The 19,481-nt window shown below is 44.3% G+C and overlaps 1 protein-coding gene across 3 annotated transcripts in view; it reads right to left on the reverse strand.

The window, feature by feature from the left end:
* Positions 1-19,481, reverse strand: part of STK32B (serine/threonine kinase 32B) — a 347,207-nt gene that overhangs the window by 111,063 nt on the left and 216,663 nt on the right. For all 3 annotated transcript variants that reach the window (XM_030864190.2, XM_060298750.1, XM_060298751.1), the window contains one exon: positions 12,814-12,987. In XM_030864190.2, coding sequence (XP_030720050.1) covers positions 12,814-12,987 — 174 coding nt within the window. The remainder of the gene's footprint in view (positions 1-12,813; positions 12,988-19,481) is intronic.

Genomic DNA, 19,481 nt, shown 5'->3' on the forward strand with positions numbered 1-19,481 from the left:
CATTCATTTAAGGCATAAACATTTACTTTTTTTCTTTTTTAAAAATTATTTTCCATTACGGTTAACCATAGGATATTGAATATAGTTCCCTGTGCTATACAGTACGACCTTGTTGTTTATCCATTCTATATATAATAATTTGCATCTGCTCGTCCCAAACTCCCAATCCAACCCTCCCCTGCCCCCCACTTCCCCTTGGCAACCACAAGTCTGTTCTCTAGGTCTGTGAGTCTGTTTCTGTTTTGTAGATAATTTCATTTGTGTCATATTTTAGATTCCACATATAAGTGACACCATATATTTGTCTTTCTCTGTCTGGCTTACTTCCCTTAGTATGATAATCTCTAGGTCCATCCATGTTGCTGCAAATAGCATTACTTCATTCTTTTTTATGGCTGAGTAATATTCCATTGTATATACGCGCTACATCTACTTTATCCATTCATCTGTCGATGGACATGTAGGTGGTGTCCATGTCTTGGCTATTGTAGAAAGTGCTGGTAAGGCATAAACATTTATTAAACACTTACTATGTGCCAGGACCTAAAATAGGTAACCAGGAGATAGATAATTCTGAAAGCATCCTCTGGAGGAGCGTATAGTTTTGGAGGTGAACACAATAAACAAGTGGAGGGAAGTGCTCCTTGAAGTGTGAAGAGGATGCCCAAAGGAGGAACCACCCAGTTCCTTGGAGCAGTCGGGAGTCTTCACACAGGAGTGACCTTGGAGCTGGAACACGATCGTAGTGAGTTACACTGTGTCCTCCAAAAAATATGTCTAAATCCTAACACTCCATGTCTGTGAATGTGACCTTATTTGGGAATAGGGTCTTTGAAGATATAATGAAATTAAGTATCTAGAGATGAGCTCATCCTGATTTAAGGTGGGCCCTAAATCCTAGTACTGGTGTCCTTTAAAGGGAAAGGAGAGGGGGATTTGAGACATAGAGGGGCAGGGACGAAAAGGTCACATGAAGATGGAGGCGGAGATTGGAGTGATGCTGCTAAAAGCCAAGGAATGCCAGGAGCCATCAGAAGAAACTATCAGCAGATAAGGAAGGATCCTCCCCTAGAGACTTCAGAGAGAACCTGACCCTGCTGACACCTTGATTGTGGACTTCTAGCCTCCAGAACCGGGAGAGAATAAATCTCTGCTGCTTTAGGCCTCCAAGCTTTTCGTACTTTGCTGCGGCAGCCACAGGAAACAAATGTGATGATGTAGAAGATGCTCAACACCAATTCCTTATATCCCTCTTTTCCTCACTTCTCCTCAGACCATTATTCTGAGAGGTTGGATTCCAGGTATGGGTTAGGGCCTCTTCTCTTAGGTGCTGGGCCACTGTGTGCTGAAAGGTGAGTGCAGGGGTGGGGCTCACTCCCTCTTGTTTCTCTCTTCCTTGTGGTCAGAGATGAAGCCCTACAGATGACCTCTTCGCTGACTGACCACCTCTTCCCGTCCAGGGGTGAGGCCGGTCCGGGCCCATGTGGGGTGTGAGTCTGCTCAGCACTTGCCACGGATCCAACCATCCCTATTGCCCACCTATCTCTGAGGCATCCTCCTGGGCACTAGGGAGATGCAGCCACCTGGCCTCTGGTTTGAAGGTGCTGAGTCCTAATTAGCTCAGTGGGATGATGCTCCACAGCGTCCGGCTCTGCCCCTAGAAATGCCTTATTTTGAGGTTTGGGGCCCAAGCCCAGCTATAAATAAAGTGGTACTCAGGTTTTCCATAGGGTTGCATTCTTCAGGGAAGCCGTGTGTTTGCAAAGCTGTTGGTTTGGGGCAGGGCTCAAGGATGATATCCCCTAATGCAGTAATTCTCATCCAGGGATGATGTTGTCTTCCAAGGCACATTTGACAATGTCTGGGGACATTTTTGATTGTCATAACTTGGCGGGGAAGGAGAGGTAGGGCTCTAGGCATTTAGCAGGTAGAAGGCAGGGATGCAGCTAAATATAGTACACAGGACAGTTCCCACCACAAAGAATTATCTGGACCAAAATATCAACAGTGTTGATATGCAGAAACCCTTCCCTGTGGCTTTCAGAATTCCATTGTGAGTTCTGACAGATGGGAATAAGCTAAACAGGTGGATAGGGTAAGTAAAAGCATTTCTTAAAGAGAGATCATCATGCAAAGGAAAAACAGAGGTGGAAGACAGCATGAACTTGGGAGAAAAGCAGAGTCTGGGACAAGGGGACTGCAAAGGTCTATGGGCGGAACCAGAGGAAGGGGATGCAAGAGATGAGGCTGGAGAGATGGGCAATAGTAAGGCCCTCAAATATCATCATCATCTTCTTCATCTTCATCATGACCTTCATCAACATACCATCATCATCACCATCACCATCATCAATATCATCACCACCATCATCATCATCACCATCACCAGTAACCTTTGTCACAGAAGATCACATTTATTGAACACTTACTAGGTACTAAATTTAAACATGCAACACACATTATTTCAGTTTGTTCTTTCAACACCCCAGGGTAGTAGAGTATTGGTTTCCTGCAGCTGCTGTAACAAATGACCACAAACTTAGTGACTTAAAATCACAAAATTTATTACCTTATATTTTGTATGCCAGTCAGAGGTCTGATGCAAAGTCAAGGTTTCAGCAGGGCTGCTTTCCTTCTGGAGGCTCTTGGGGAGAATCTGTTTCCTTCCTTTTCCCAGCTTCTAGAGGCCGCCTGCCTTTCCTCGCTCATGGCCCCTTTCCCCATCATCAAGGCCAGAAAAGAATGTATTGAGGGTTGAGTCCTTCTCACACTGCATCCCTCTGACCTCTTCTTGTGCCTGCTCTTCCACTTTTAAAGAACCTTGTGATTCCACTGGACCACCTGGACAATCCAGGGCAATCTTTCCATCTCAGGGACAGCAGATGAGCAACCTTCATCCACTGGCACCCTTAATTCCCCTTTGCCATGGAACATAACATGTTCACAGGGTTCAGTAATTAGGATGTGGACATCTTTGGGGGAGGACATTTTTCTGTCCACCACCATTTTTGTCTACAGGTGATAAACCAGAGCTTCAGAGCAATCAGATGCTGTGCCTGAGCTCACAGCATGGAAGCCTCCTCTATCTTAGCAGAATCCAGGTTTTTCACCACTGTGCTTTCCTGCTCTTTGCTCCCGAAAACAAGGAGCTACACTTGCTGAATACTTCATGTGTGCCTGACACTCCACCTGCATCACGACATTCTGTTGGCGATCGCTCCTCTTGTTAACAGAGAAGCAGACTCAAGTCAGAGATGTAATGGACTTATTAAGGTCTCCTGCGGCTGGACCACAATGTCAGAACTCTCAGCACTACTCCTTACAATGGGAGCAGTGGGCCAGGACCCTGCCTACATGCAGGAGATGCCCTTGACCCCTCCCCTACGGTCAGGTACGAAGTCTGGTTTCTCCTCTTCACAATCTCATTCCCTGTGTCCCACCACTGTGGTCAGAGGTTGGGATTGTTTGTTTACAAATTCCACTGGTCATCAAATGGGACCCAAACTGGGAGCCAGAGACAGCAGGCTACTGCGAAGACTCAGCCAAAGCCACTGAAGCCACAGGTTAGGAAATTGTTCACTTCCACTGCCATTACATGAGGGACAAGCCTTTGCCAAAGATGACATAGGATTAGCAGCCTGGTCATATTTCACCCCTTGGCACAATCCCTGTCCCTACAGCTTAGAGGCATTTGATTTTCCAATAAACTGATTTCGGCCACTGAAAACCAACACCCCACCTCACTCTGCACACAGCTCCCTGGGAAATGCATGTAGGCCATGTTGCCAGATTATCAAGAATTAAGACAGTTTCTCTTTCCAGAGTTCAGGAGGCACAAGCATAAGGAAGTGAGTCTATTTACCAAAAGAAAAAAAAAATCATAAACACACAAGCATTCCAAAGTAAGGACAGGAATGCTAGCCCCATCAGTTCGTACAACCCAAGCTGAAAACTGGTGCTGCCCCACAAGAAAATGAGCAACTCATTTGGCAATGCCAAGGGCTTCAGGGACAGAGGAGGTTGAATATTGCTACAAAAAATAGAGCTATATTTGTATGTGAACACAACAACAAAAGGTATCACCTTTTCCTGAGAGTCAGTCACATGATTTTTCCTTCACAAAAGCCTGGGTAATAGAAAGATTCTATGTGTAAATATGATGAGAGAACTTGACTGCCAATTATTATCAGTATAGAGACAGTAAGAGCTTGGTGACTTGAGGCGTCCACTTAGTGTTTGCTCCCAGGCAAGTTATTTATTCCCTATGAGACTCAATGTTCCCACCTGTAAAATGGGGCTGATAATGGGCCCCACCTCTGTTGGCTGGTGTTGGGATTAGGTGAGATCATACCTGCAAAGTACTTAAAACAGAGCCTGGCACAAGCAAAGTGCTCAGCAAATTTTTATCTCCATCATGGGTGTAGCATCTTACAAACAATGATTTCTATTTTGTTACCTACCATTCCCAGGTTTCAAATATGGGGATGATCCACTGCATTTAAATTCTTACTGTACATAAATATGAACAAAGCTCGGTTCCAAGCCCTGCCCCAGTGAGTAATCTCCTTCTCATACTATTCGCACCCAAAGACACACAATGCCAAAAATCTCGTGTGTGTGCGTGCGTATGCACATGCTTCATTTACTTTTTACCTGTTAATATTTTTAGATTAAGTTGTCCACAGGGAATAGGAATGGTGAATTCAAAGTGGAAGTTTGAAGCATATGCTGTAAATAAGTGAAAATCCTCAAAATAATGGGAGAATTATTTTTCACTTGCACACTTTTTAATCTTTTGAACTTTATAACACGTACACATACTCTCTATTAAAAAATGAGGCCTGGACTTAACGCTAACAAAACCCATAGCAAAAAAAAATTTTTACTTCTTTATTTTCTCGGTTTATTCAATAAAGTGACAAAAAATTGTAATAGGGAAGAACTTTGTATTCTACTACAGGTTACTCACTAAAGGGATGTTAAAGTATGCATAATGGTCCATCTCTGGGAACCCTGCCTCCCAGGTAATGGGCATTAAGCTAAAATACCTTTGTTTAGCTCACAGGAAACATCCTGACCAGGCCCACCTATGAATGACAGCAGCAAGGAGAAAATGAACACATCCCCTCCAGAGGCTGACCAGAACCAGGAAATGCTTGGCTTTATTCCCTCCCCTTTTAGTGTAAAAGAAGCCTGAATTCTAACTCAGGCAAGATGGTTCTTTGGGACACGAGTCCACCATCTTCTTGGTCTGCTGGTTTTCCTAATAAAGTCACTCTTCCTTGCCTCCACAACTCATCTCTTGATTTATTGGCCTGTTGTGTGGTGAGCAGTATGCGCTTGAACTCGGTAACAAAATGATAAACTTTATATAACTTAGCATTTGTATACTTATTTTCTAGACAATTTGTAGAACTGAGAAGTGGCTTTGAAAAGCTTGTTCATCTCAAAGATAATGCTAGTTTAAAGAAAGGTGCTTGCTAGTGTTCCAGGATTGAACTATTATTTTTCCTAAAGATAAAAAGGAAAAGAAAAAGGTTTCTGACAAAGCCCATAAAGAAGCCCTCAATAAAATTTATAATTAGCTTTAATGATAGAGAGGGCTTCACAAATATTTGACTCATTAAGCAGATATCTTCTCAAGGCTGAATACTTTCAATAAACAACTCCAGAGGCTTCCCTGGTGGCGTAGTGGTTGACAGTCCACCTGCTGATGCAGGGGACACGGGTTCGTGCCCCGGTCCGGGAAGATCCCACATGCCGTGGAGTGGCTGGGCCCGTGAGCCATGGCCGCTGAGCCTGTGCATCCCGGAGCCTGTGCTCCGCAATGGGAGAGGCCACAACAGTGAGAGGCCCGCGTACCACACACACACACACAAAACAACTCCAAGGTGAAGCTGGAGATGCTTCTCATGTATCTGATGAGATTTCTGCCCTGGAAAGGAAGACTGTGAGTCCGATGAAGTGAAGGACCACTGGGATTACAAACCTTTGAGACTGTGAGTTAATTTTCATGTGATGCAGGTTCAGGGCTGGAAGCAAAATAAAATGCACTATATAAATAATCAGACTTCATCGAGAGATTTTCCTAAGGGAGTAAAGGACACTGCCCTAGGACTTTCAGGAATTTTTAGACCACAGTTTGGTAGAAGTAACCTCACTGGTGAAAAGTTTTCTTCAAAAGGAGTTTGAAAATGTTGCCCCAAACCCACTTTGATTAGCATTTAGATCACTGCTCTGTTCAAAACAGTGAACAAGCTTGCTGTTTACGGGCTCGTATTTACGAGTGGATTGGATCTAAAAATAAAAGACAAGGGAGAGAATTACTGGTGCCGTGAACCTCACCTGAACCATGAGCTCTCTTCAAATCTGCTCATTTCTCCCAAATTGATAGATAATGCAACAGCACCTGCCACTGACCAAGGAGACTCCAAGAAGCCTTTATTGTTCATTTCCTTTATTTTTGTGATGAGATGTAGTTCTTCAAAGCACTACTTTATGTATCAAAAGAATTATGATTACATATTGCAGTGGAACTTGGAGAAATTTTTAACATCAAACATGAGATTTCAAAGGAATTTCATGCTTGTGCATGGCTACTTTGGGCCCCACCAGAAATTTTCAAAAGGCTGACTCCTCAGATATCAAGGGATATTTGGGCAGAAAAGTTACAGGAAGCACTGCAAGATTTGGGTAGTGACTTATTGAATTTGAACTTGTATTTTCAAGTAATTTCAAGTAAGGCGTGTCTTTCATTTCTTTCTTTAGTATTTCTTCATTGATTCAATACGTAGTTATGGAGCACTTCCTCTGTGCCGGGCAGTGAGTCAGGGGTGACCTCAGGCTAGGGGCATCACCACCAGAATCCTCTCTTGCTTCATGGGCACTGCTGGAAGAGCCTTCCTCAGGGGCGCTTGGGAGGAGTCGATGAGATCCATCCATGCATATTTTTATGTTCAGATGTGCAAGCACCCTCACTCATATAAGGGTTTTATAAACAGTTCAATGCAGAAAGCCAGGATAGCATGTGCTCATCAGCATGGGATCTGGGGTCAGAGTGTCTTGGTTTGAAACCTGGTTCCATGACCTGCCAGCTGTGTGCCAGAGTGCAAATCACCCAATTGCTCTGAAAAATTAGGATAATCCTAGTACCTAGCCCATTTGATTGATGTGAGAATTAAATGAGATATTTGTATGTATATGAATATACACACATATGCATATATATGCACACACATATGTAAACACACACAAACACATGCGTGTGTGTGTGTGTGTGTGTGTGTATATATATATATAGTTTAAGGTAGTGCTGACACACAGGAGCTTAACAAACTTGATTCACTGTCACTGTTGTTAGTCATCTGCTCTTCTGCATGACCTGGCCCTTCTGGGTAGCTAGTCCAGTAACCAGCTCTGGCTGAAGAGCACCCCCGGGGAGGTGCCTTCGGTGAACGTCATTCTCGATTACCAGTTGGACCACATCACTCCCAAGCTTCAACCCATCAATGACTGACACCAGCCGGAGCCTCAGGAAGTGCTCCCTGCCGAGCTGACCAGCTCAGCCTCTGCCCACCCAGGCCTCTCAGTAGGAGCCTGTCTGCCCAGTGCCTCCAGCGTTCCTCTTCTCTGGGCTAATGCCTATTTGTCCCACAAATCATATTTGCGTGTCCCAGAGGAAGCCTTGCCAGCCTCCTCTGTGTCCCCTGCTCTGCCCCCCACCTCAGTCTGGGCTGGGTGCCCTCCTCAGAGGTTCCGCCCGCCACTGTGTGGTGTCCTGTCCTGGGTCCCCTCTCCCCCTCGGACTGCAGTAATTTGGCCCCTAGAGTGGTTGTCTCTTCCGCCCAGGGAATCTGCGCAGGTGCAGGCAAAGGGTCCCACCCACCATTTTCTTCCCGGGGCTGGCACACTTCTTGGCCTAGAGTGTTTTGAAAGAACGAAGGGCCAACTCAAGTGCTCTAAAAAGTAAAACTTCTAATTGTTTTAAGACAATGATTTATTTTGAACCCACAATGGTGTTTTCCTGCTTATGCACTTTCAAGCTCACTGGGTTATACTCTGAAATACCTTTTATTTTCTACAGATCTACATCATCCTCAAAGGATGGAGATCTGTCACCACTAAGTATAAATGAACACCTGGTTTCAAAATCAATTCCCTCAGATGAAAGAAAGAGGAATGAGGCACCTAAAAGGTCCCAGGCACAGTTAAATCCTTTATGAACTTTTTCTCATGGAATTTGCATCTCATGGAATTTGTGAAGTAGGTGTCATCAGGCCCATTTTACAGATTAGGAAATGGAAGTCCATAAAGCTAAGTCACACGTCCAAGTCCATCAAGATGGAAGATAGAAATTCTTGGCAATTCAACTCAGGCTTGCATTTGTGGAATGATTCTGCCACTTGCAAGTGTGGCTACTTGGAAAGAAGCAACATTCATCAGTCTGTATAAAATATGGCATTGACAGTGCCTTGTACATATGCAGTAGGGGACTTACATATTCAGCTGTTGAATGAATACAAAACATTGCACAACATTATCTTATATCCCTATGCACAATGTGTACAGACACACATAATTTCAAGTCTGTACATACATACACGATGAAAAAGAGATTTATTGAACCATATGGGAGGGGGGAAAAAAACCCTGACTCAAATTTCTGCCAAGTCTGTAAGTTTAGAAATGGTAAGGTAATTCCATTTACCATATGGGAGGGGGAAAAAAACCCTGACTGAAATTTCTGTCAAGTCTGTAAGTTTAGAAATGGTAAGGTAATTCCATTTACTTTTAGTGGATTGTTAAAAATTTCCTTACATTGTTGGATAGCTCCTTTTCTCTCAGGTAGATCTGGAATCTGAGGGCAGATGACCCCACATAGAGCAACATAAAAACATTTGTTGAAATACAATGAAATGGTTCCGAACCACCATGCTCTTATGTGACAGCTCCATTTTCCGCCTGGTCTACCGTCAGCTCTGCTCTGGGATGTTGGCATCTGTCTCACCAAGGTCCACATGACTCAGTGTGTGGGGGGATGCAGGCAAATAGATCATCTATTACACACTAGCGGAGGAAGGACTGTGATACTGGGTGAATGACACTTGTACAATAGGTTGGTAAAGAACTCGCTCCTTTCATTGCCTTCAAAGAAGCCCAGCCAGCCCACAGAGGCTACTCTGGTATAGGGTGACCTTCCTTAACAAATATAGCACAGTGCTTATAAACCCAGATTCCACAGCCGGAATGCCTGCGGGCAAAAGCTAGTCAATGACTGTGTGAATGAACAATGGACCTCAGTAAATATGCTGCATCACACTGAACAGTCCCTTTACTCCTGTTCGACCAGGGCTGCTGCTGCTACTATTACTACTACTACTGTTACGACTGGGACTACTACACTTCCTCCTCCTTCCCCCTTCCTCCTCTTTCTACCTCTCCTCTCCCTCCTTCCTCGTCTTCATTTGCATTTTGTTACATTTGTTACTATTTGTGTCAAAATGATACAGAGGAATAGTTCCAAGAATCAAATTGTGCTGAAAGTTTTGTTACAATATAGCGACAATCCCTATCACTTTCTCCTTGATTTCTCCCTCTCCGTCCATTTATCTCTCCCAGGCTATAATTTTGGTATTTAGCTCCTTATCTTGAAATGACTGATGTACAGGACTCCTTGACTTTTCAATTTCCGGCTCTATCTGCTGGCTTCCCACTATGGAAGATGAGTATGTAGCAGTCTTTCCTTCGTGTGTCCCCACAAGACACATTCATCTTCCCATTTCCTCACTTCCCCTAATGCGGTATTATTGTATTTTTGGTTAGGTCAATTTTTAGGGGTTAGGTGATTATGATTAAGCATGCTACGCAGAGATGATTCATGTAGTAAATTGTATGATATGCAATGTCCTGTCCAACACTTTCATTCCCTGGAGTTAAAAATTATCTTCTATTTATTGCTGAGTTTTTTCCCTGAACTTCTCATTTATTCAACTTCAGATTCTTTGCCAAATAAATAAATATCTCAAGGCAGCCAGATGTCTTAGGAATTCTATCAGCTTGCTCTTCCTGAAGAAGTCTCTCCCAGGGACTTCTGATCTGACTCCAATCAGAACTGGTCATGGTCTACACCGCAGGCACAGCTGACATCCTTGACCCACCCATCATCCGGAAGATTTCCTTTGCCTCTCTCTTCTTTGCTGGAGCTCCAGCTTTCCGTATTCCATTTGTTCCTCCTTGATTTAGTCATTCAGTTTAGTGGAGTCCATGTCATTTTCTAATAGCTACTTGAGAAAAGGTATATTTTTTGAGACCTTGAAAAAACATACATCTCACATCTGATTGATCAGCATGTTTCCACTGCCTTCTGGTGTTTGATAATCCCAAACTATTGTTTACAGTGCAAGCTTATTGGATCCAAAGTTTGTTTTGATGTATGTCTGTTTCTAGTCACTGTATCCTTGATGGACCCTTCAGTCTGGAAATTCATATATTTCAGGTCCAGGAGATTTTCTTTATTTCATTGATGATTTCTTCCCCTATGTTTCTGTTTTCTCACTTTTCTTTCTTCCCTCCCTCCCTCCCTCCCTCTCTCCCTCCCTTCCTTCCTTCCTTCCTTCCTTTCTGTCTCTCTCTCCCTCTTCCTTCCTTCTCTCTCTCTCTGATACTGAACTTACTGTACTGGTCCTCTAATTTTCTTATATTTTCTTTTTGTCTTTTTATTTCTACTGTGCACAGGATATCTTCAAGCTTTATCTTCTAACACCTTTATCTTTTGAATTTTTCATTTCTACATTAATATTTTTAATTTATAAGAGCTCTGATCTGATGTTTGTCCTTTGAATTTTAAATACACATAGTACTTCTTATTTTACGATTGCAAAACTCTTTTCATCCCGCTGAAAATACTGATCATAGCTCTTTTGATAGTGTCTTGTCCTGGCAGAGTCTCTGTTTATTCCAAGCTTTTTTTCTTTTTCCATTTGACTGCGTGGCTCTCACTCTTCATGTTAGAAGATTTCTCTGGATGTCTGATAATCTTTAGCTGTCACTAACTTAGTTGGGAGCTTATAACAAATGAGCAGGGCTTGCTGACCCTGAACTACACTCCAAGGGTCTTGGGGAACTTCTGATGTCTAAATCTCTTTCCTCTTGGCTCAGCCAAACCCCCACTGAAATCATTCAGGTGTCCATTCAGGAGGAGGAAGGCCTGAGCCCAGCTGGAAGTGGGGAGCGTGTGTTATCTGAGCATCTGGTATGGATATGTCTACGTAGTGGTGCTATTTTCAGTACCATATCCCAACTCAAGAGGCTTGATGTCTTTCAGTCCAGACACTCTCTATTTTACTCTCCTGAGGGAACAAACCTTCAGTCTTCTGCTTGGAAGAGGAAGGGACAGCCATCCAGTTATTCAGGATGGGTAAGCAGATTGGGGGTTCTCAGTACATCTTAAAAGGCTTTCAAACAATGAACCTCATTTTAGCCTCTCTTTTACCCCTTCTTCCACCTTCCATCTATACTGATGACTCCCCATTCCTGAGCCTTGCGGGGGATTCTTTAGTGCCTATCAATTCATGGTTCTTCCCAGGGACAACTCAAACTTCAGTTTCTGGCATCCTAAGCCATTTACTACTCCATCTTCTTTCTAATCCCCCTCCCCACCATGTTTTGCTATAGTCTCCTCTTTAGTTTTCCCCATCCTTGTGAATTTGCCATTTTTCAAACCCTCCTTACTGTCACTTTATGGAGACTTTAGAAAGGAGAAACTGTAAGTGTGTGTGTGCACGTGTGTGTGTGCACGTGTGTGTGCTTCATCTACCGTCTTTACTCTCAAGCTCAAGTTCTTGTCTTTCCCAAGTCCTCCAAAACTGTATAAGTTAGAAGAAGACCCACTAGGCACAGTGCAAGACGATGGGTGAACAGATTTGGAGCTACTCACGCTGGCCCCCTCCTCTGTGGTCAGAGATAGGACTTTATTAATGAAACCATTGCTTTCTTTCTTTTTTTTTTTTTTTTTTTTTTTTTTTTTTGCGGTATGCGGGCCTCTCACTGTTGTGGCCTCTCCCGTTGCGGAGCACAGGCTCCGGACGCGCAGGCTCAGCGGCCATGGCTCATGGGCCCAGCCACCCCGCGGCATGTGAGATCCTCCTGGACCGGGGCACGAACCCGTGTCCCCTGAATCAGCAGGTGGACTCTCAACCACTACACCACCAGGGAAGCCCAAACCATTGCTTTCTGAAGCCTCTCGCTGGCCTCCTGCCTCTGCAGTCAAACTTGCCTTGCTCACCAGGTTGGATGTGGTGGTGCTGTGCACAGGCAGGGAGAAGCAAAGGCCCTGAGGAAGCAGCAGAAACTCAGAGCTTATATCCAAAGCCCAGAGCCAGCACTGAAGCTTCCCAAGAGGAAGAAATCCTCCATGATACACAGCACTGATTTCAAAGTAAGGAAAGGAATAGAGGAGAATCCCTCACATTCCCATCTCATGCCACTGTGACTCTTCTAACCTGATGCTAGAGGGACAGAACATTCCAGCCTCCCAAAGACACACCAGAATGGAGAAGCAAAGGCCGACCACCAGCCACGTCTCTAAGCAGTGGGGTACCAAGAGAGGAGGTTACACAGGCAGTGGGAGTGTTCCACCTCGATGCACGTGACAAGGGAGTAGGTAGAGAAGGTAAAAGCAATAAAGCTGTTCTGCTTTTTATGATCTCCATGTGCTGCCACTTCTAAAGAATGTCAGTGAGAAAATACTCTCGATGGCTGCAGACTCCTCCCATCACACCCCACCCCCCAGCATCCCTCCAGCAGCCTGGTTACCTGTGGATGATGTGATACCTCTGCAGATACTCCAGGGCCAGGGCCAGCTCGCAGATGTAGAGCTTCACGGCCCCCTCTGTGAAATGTACATTCTGTTGCAGGTGATAACGTAGATCCCCTCCCAGCAGCAGGTCCACCACCATGAACATGTCCTCCTCGTCCTGGAAGGAGTACCTAGGAGCACCGAGGGGCAGAGAAAGTTAGGGATGGAGATGACTCCAATGCCCTCAAGACCGATGCCCCCATTTTACAGAAGAGCAAACTGAGGCTCAGAGAGAGGCACTGATGCTGCCCAAGTTACAGTGTTCTATGACAGAGCACCAGTCCTCTGGCTGACAAATGGCACTTGAACCAACACTGGACTCCAACAGGTTACTTTGTTTTTAGTATATGTTTTAATTAGATGTTGTCGGGACTTAAGTAGCTGGTCTCCAAAGCTGCAGCCTCTTCTCCACTCATTCCCCTGTCCTACCCACACATGCTGCTCCCCACAAGGATCTTGTTTCTGCAGCCCTTGAAGGCAGTGATGCTCTGGTAAGACACATCCAGGCTTTAAAGGAACTGGCGGTTTCTACTCACGTTGCTTCTCAGAACCTGGCCAGAGCCTAAGCCCTATGGAGAGGCCATGAGAAGGAAAACAAAGGCGCTCTGTTCAAGAGCCCCAGCTGAGCACTCAGTGACAGCCCGCGCCAACCAGTAGCCGTGAGAGTGAACCACCTTGGGAATTTGGATATTCTGCTGCAGTCCCAGCTGACATCACATGGAGCAGAAGAGCCGCCCCGATAAGCCCAGTCAACTTACAGAACGTGAGATAATGAGATGGTTGTATTTTGAGCCACTAAGATTTTGAGTGTATTTTTCCCCCAAAGCAACAGAAGTTGCACTTAGGCCTTTTAAGGGCTGAAGCACCAACATAAAAACCCTGAGAACGGCGTTAAACAATTGTACACTAGAATCACGTCATAAAATGTCATCACGTTCCATACAGAACCATGAACTGTAATAAGGGCATCACAGAATGACAGGATGTTGCCTTGGAGGCTTAGATCTGTGTCTCAGATCCTCGACTATTAGACCTGGGCCACCCAGGCCATTCCCCTCGTTCGACAGAAGAGGGAAGAAGGGCCTCAGTGAGCCACCGTCAGCGTGAAAATAAGACTCAGAACCCCCACTCCCATCGAGCTCTTACAACCACACACTGCTGAGATGCTGCTGTAACATGTACTTGCTGTGTTTCCCTGACCTGGGCATGCAGCCCTGAGGAGGGAGCCCGACTCGGCCACAGGAGAGGTGACAGACCATGTGCTTACGGGATGAGGGATTCCAGGGGTGGAAGGAACCTTAAATGCCATCTAGCCCCACCCACCCTGTATTACAGAGACTGGGATCCAGAGACAGAAGAAATGGCTGCCCGAGTGTCACAGTTCTCCTTGTATGTCTCACCTGCTGTTTATACGGGTCGGGATCAAAGCAAGGAGGAGGGGGGTGATATATTGTGACCCCTAACTGTAAATTTACCAGATGTTTACAGAGTACCTGTCCTGTGACAGGCATTGGGTGGTGTGCTGGGGACACTGGGACAAAGTAATTGTCCTCATTCTGAAGGGGCACACAGTCCCCTAGGAGAGAAGGGCTAAGTCAACAGTCAGTGGTCATGCAGGGGGACAGGGGCTCTAGAAATCTCTCTGGGATGCAGTGGGCATGTGGAGGGAGGAAGTCAGCTCTCCAGCAACTGAGGTGGGTGGAAAGGTCTTTGCAGATGAAGGGTACCCTGGGTCTGGGACACACAGGGACTGTGACCCAGACAGAAGGACAGCATGAACCTTCTGGTGCTGGGAGTCCAGGACTCTGTAGGGTCTTGGGGACAGCACCTCCCATCCCCCCAGTTTCAGCATCTTAGCCACTGACAACCCAAGGGTGATGATGCAGACCAGCCTCTTCCATTCTCTTTCAGGCTCACTTCAGGGCTGGAGCAGTGGCTGCCTGCCCAGTCAGGAAAGAGGTGGTCCAGGGGCTTGTGGGGGTGCCCAGGGCCACCTGGAGGGCACCAGCTGGACTTTATATTTGCTTCAGGACAAGTATAAGCTGTCTAGTGCGTGATCACTGCCCCAATTGATGCACTGCAGGAGTTGGATGCTCGAGAAGAGGTTAAAAAATAAAGCTTGCCCAGGAGCCTTGCCCAAGGTAGGCTCCCAGCCTGGAGGCACTGGCCTTTTCCAGACACTATTTTTTCTGGGTGGACTATCTGGGCCCATGCGAGGATGGAGAGAATCAAACAAAGATGCACTTGACACGCTGGAGCATGGAGCAGGTAACCAAGGGCCTCTTTAGCGAACTCTGTAAAAGCCACGCTTCAATCTGTCTTTCAACATGGTCATAGCCATCTGTATTAACCTTTTCTCTTTCATGGGAATTTTAAAATAAATGTATCTTGTTTCTTGAAAAACTCTGACTTTTGTTGGAATTATGTTTAATTTACAAATTAAAGAGGATTAGCATTTTTACGATGCTGGAACTTTCCAACCTTTCCATGAACATGAAATATCTATTTATTCTGGTCTTCTTTTTATGTTTGTCAATTAAATTTTATAATTTTATACTTAAGGACCTGGCATGTATGCATTTTTTTATGACTTTAACTTTTTATTCTATATTGGAGCATAGCTGATTAACAACGTCGTGATAGTTTCAGGTGCACAGCAAAGCGACTCAGCCATACACGTACATGTACCCATTCTCCCCCAGACTCCCTTCCCATCCAGGCTGCCACATAACATTGAGCAGAGTTCTGATATTTTAAAATATTCTGATATTTTAAAATAAATTTTATTGCTATTGTGAAGATAATCTTTTAAAGTAAGGTGCACTAAATGGTCATTGCTAGGGGAAAATACACTCCGGAATTGCTAATGTTTATCTTAAATCTAGCAGCTTGGCTGACATCTTAGTTATTAGTTCTAATACCTTTCATATATTTTTTCCACTTATTATATGAAGATGATTATGTATTCTACAAAAAACTCCCATGTTTATACTCTTGCGATCCTTATGCTGTTTACTTTTTCTTGTTTTATTTTACTACCCAGGACCTCCAGTAAAACATTGATTATAAGAGGTGATGCTGGGCATTTTTATCTTGTTCTGGAATTTAGTAAACTGTTTCTCCATTAAGTAAATTGTTTGCTGTAGATATTTGATGGATATCATTTATCCAGTTAAGAAAGTTGCTTTCTAGACTGCTAAGAATTTTTTATCGGATGGGTTCAAAGGTTTTATTTTATTTTTTTTTACATTAAACTGTCTTTGCATTTCTAGTCTAAACCTTACTTGATAAACACACATATATATATGTATATCTATATACATATATATGTGTATCTGTGTATTATATATAACATATATAATAATAAATAAATATATAAGTATATATTTATAATATATATTTTAATTTATAACATATAATATATATAATATAATGTATAATAAATATATAAGTATATTATATATAACATATACTATATATATATGTATATGTATATATACATATACATATATATATATTTTTTTTTTTTTTACTGGGTTCAGGTTTATTCATTTAGGATTTTTGCATCAAACGTTCCAAGTGACACTGGCCTATATTTTCCTACCTTTGTCCTGACCCTGTTTTGGTATCATGGTAATACTGGCTTTGTATGATGAAGTGATTTTGTTTTGTCTATGTTCAAGAAGAGTGGGGCTTCCCTGGTGGCGCAGTGGTTGCGAATCTGCCTGCCAATGCAGGGGACACGGGTTCGAGCCCTGGTCTGGGAGGATCCCACATGCCGCGGAGCAACTGGGCCCGTGAGCCACAACTACTGAGCCTGCGCGTCTGGAGCCTGTGCTCCATGACAAGAGAGGCCGCCATAGTGAAAGGCCCGCGCACCGCGATGAAGAGCGGCCCCCTCTTGCCTCAACTAGAGATAGCCCTCGCACAGAAACGAAAACCCAACACAGCCAAAATTAATTAATTAATTAATAAACTCCTACCCCCAACATCTTCTTTAAAAAAAAAAAAAAAAAGAAGTGTACAAGAGACATCATTTGCTTGTAGCAAGTCTGGTGTCAAAACGCCCTCCATTCCCCCACTTACGATTCACCTGGGACTCTCCCCCCTCACTTAAGGCACACCTGCTGCAGCCGTCTGATGATTCCTGTTCCCCCCTCAACAAAAGATGACAACGTGACTAGAAAGTTTACGCGCGTCCTCTGGCCCCCTCAGAGTCCTCTGGCCCCTCTGGTGTTGGTTCATCAGGCCCCCTCAGAGTGCTCCTGGGGTCAGTGTGTGGATTAGGACCTTGCTCTAGGTGTGCTCGGCTAGAAGCTGTAACTGAGGCTGTCTAGATCCTGTGGTCCAAAATGAAGATAAGACCCATCTGTAGAGTGAAGCTGCAGAGAGTCAACCAGGGCTGAAGGGCTGAAAACAGAGAGAGGCCCTGCTGGAGGTGAGGGCTCCAGCCTGGGCGGAAGAGCGGTCTGTCCCTGAACTTCCTATTTACATGGGCAATGACTGTACTTTTTGATTTAAGCTACTTAACACTGTGTTTCTGTCACTTGGAATTGAAAGAGTCATCTGATGCATCTTTCCACGTATTTGCTACTGGAGATAAGGGTTTAGATGCTCAGAAAGAAATGACAGGAATCAGCTGTAATACGCTCCTACAGACGCTCAGCTTGTATTCTAATAGTTGATGGACTATTGAAACGCTGTGTTAATGACCAGTGAGTTCTTGCACCCTCAATTCACAGCTAAACTGTCAAAGGGAATCTCATTCAGTATTCCATCAGAACTTTTTGGAGGAGCAACATGAATTTTCAGGGGAGAAACTTGCAGACCAGAATGAATTCTAAAGAGAAAATCCCAAATGCAAAGATAACGATAATTTAGGCAATAACTCAGATTATGGATTTTTCTCGCTGCAGATCCATCGTCACCCTGGGCCATGGACCCTACATTCTCCAGGAGACTCAATGTTATTATCGGAGAACAGAGAATGACCTTGCATTGATCTCTCTGTAGTTTTGTGCCGTTCCACAGCTCTGTGCCATTGCCTCTTTTGCTTCTTATTGGACTGGAATTATAATTATGTTCTCATGATGCCGGTGCATATTGTCATGGAAATGATGGAGATCACAAATGAAAAACCTGCACTTGATTGCAGTAATGCTGACCATGGAGAAATCTAGATAATTAGGCTCAATATGCAAGATCAAAGAAGGTCAGGAGCTGGGATGGCATCAGTCCTGGCCTGGACATTGACGTAGGCCAACATGAAGAATCCAACATCCTTTGGGTTTTTAAAAAAATGTATTAATTTCCTACCTTATTCCAAAACGGACTAAAAGTGACTTGCAAAATACATATAACAAAGTACAATTAAAAATAAGTAAGCCACAGACCAAGTCAAAGAATAATAAAGGAATACAAGAAAATGGTTGCAGGCAAAAATGCCCAAAGAACTTGCCTGCTTGCCTGAAGTAGGCCATCAATGCATTTCTAACCTTCCCAGCAACGAGAGCAAAGTGAGAATCACGACCAGCTTCATGATTCAAGGGTCAAAGTGAAAAAACAAATCAATTGTTTATTTTTATGTTTCATTGTTTATTGCTGGTGCAAAAGCCAGAGGGAACTCTCTCCCACTAGATTCTTATAAAGATGACATTCTGTAACGTGGTGATCAGTGAGCTATCTAAAATAGCTTTGAACAGAGTTGCAAGTTTAACGGGGTTTTTGTATGATGTTCCTCAAGATAGACTGAATGCATCCAAGTCCAATTCCGTTAAAGCACTGCTACATGGGGCAACAGCAAAGTGGTCTGGGCGTCATGCTCACAGGTGAGCTTTCTTAATAAAAGAGATGCTGGTGAATGGCCTCAGGGACTACTTCACAAATATGAGCTCATGCACACACCAACAAACACCCAGTAGGCTTCTACTATGCATCCAGCCCTGTGCCAGAAGCTGGGATTCAGTGGGAGGAGTTGCCCCAATAGGTCACCTGAGTTTGTGATAATCATAAGGAGTCTGGAGTTTGATGTCCTGTGCCAGGACAAGTGCCCCCTGATGATCCATTGCTGCATTTCCATTTTTTGCACTTGGCCATGGACTTAACAGTCCCAGAGACACTCATTGTTGTCACTCTCTCATCCCTACCTGCTCCCTCACAATGCTCCCTAATCCCACCTCTCTACTCTTATCCATCATCCCCTTGCCAGTTTAGAGCAGTGGTTTCCAGCCACGGTTCCAGTGGGGACATCTGCTGACATCCGGAGACATTTTTGGTCGTCACACTGGAAGGGATGCTACTGGCATCTAGTGATTAGAGGCCAAGGATGCTGCTAAACATCCTACAATGAACAGGATGGCCCCATGACAAAGAATGATCTGCCTCGAATGTCCAGTTAGAGCATCTCCAGCGCTCCCTCTCACTTCATCTCACCTTGCCCAGTACCTGGTCTCTTCAACCAACGGTGTTGGCTGGGGAGGCATGGAAAGGAAAGGGACCTTCTGCAGGAAATCCTAAACCTTCTTAGTCTTCCAGCAGCGCAATGCTACTTGACCACTGGAAGCAAATGCGTTTCTCTACTTTTCCTGAGGCAAAAGGAGTCAACTGCCCAGAGAGGACTCCGTGG

Source organism: Globicephala melas, chromosome 5, assembly GCF_963455315.2.
Source record: "Globicephala melas chromosome 5, mGloMel1.2, whole genome shotgun sequence".
Classification (NCBI taxonomy): domain Eukaryota; kingdom Metazoa; phylum Chordata; class Mammalia; order Artiodactyla; family Delphinidae; genus Globicephala; species Globicephala melas.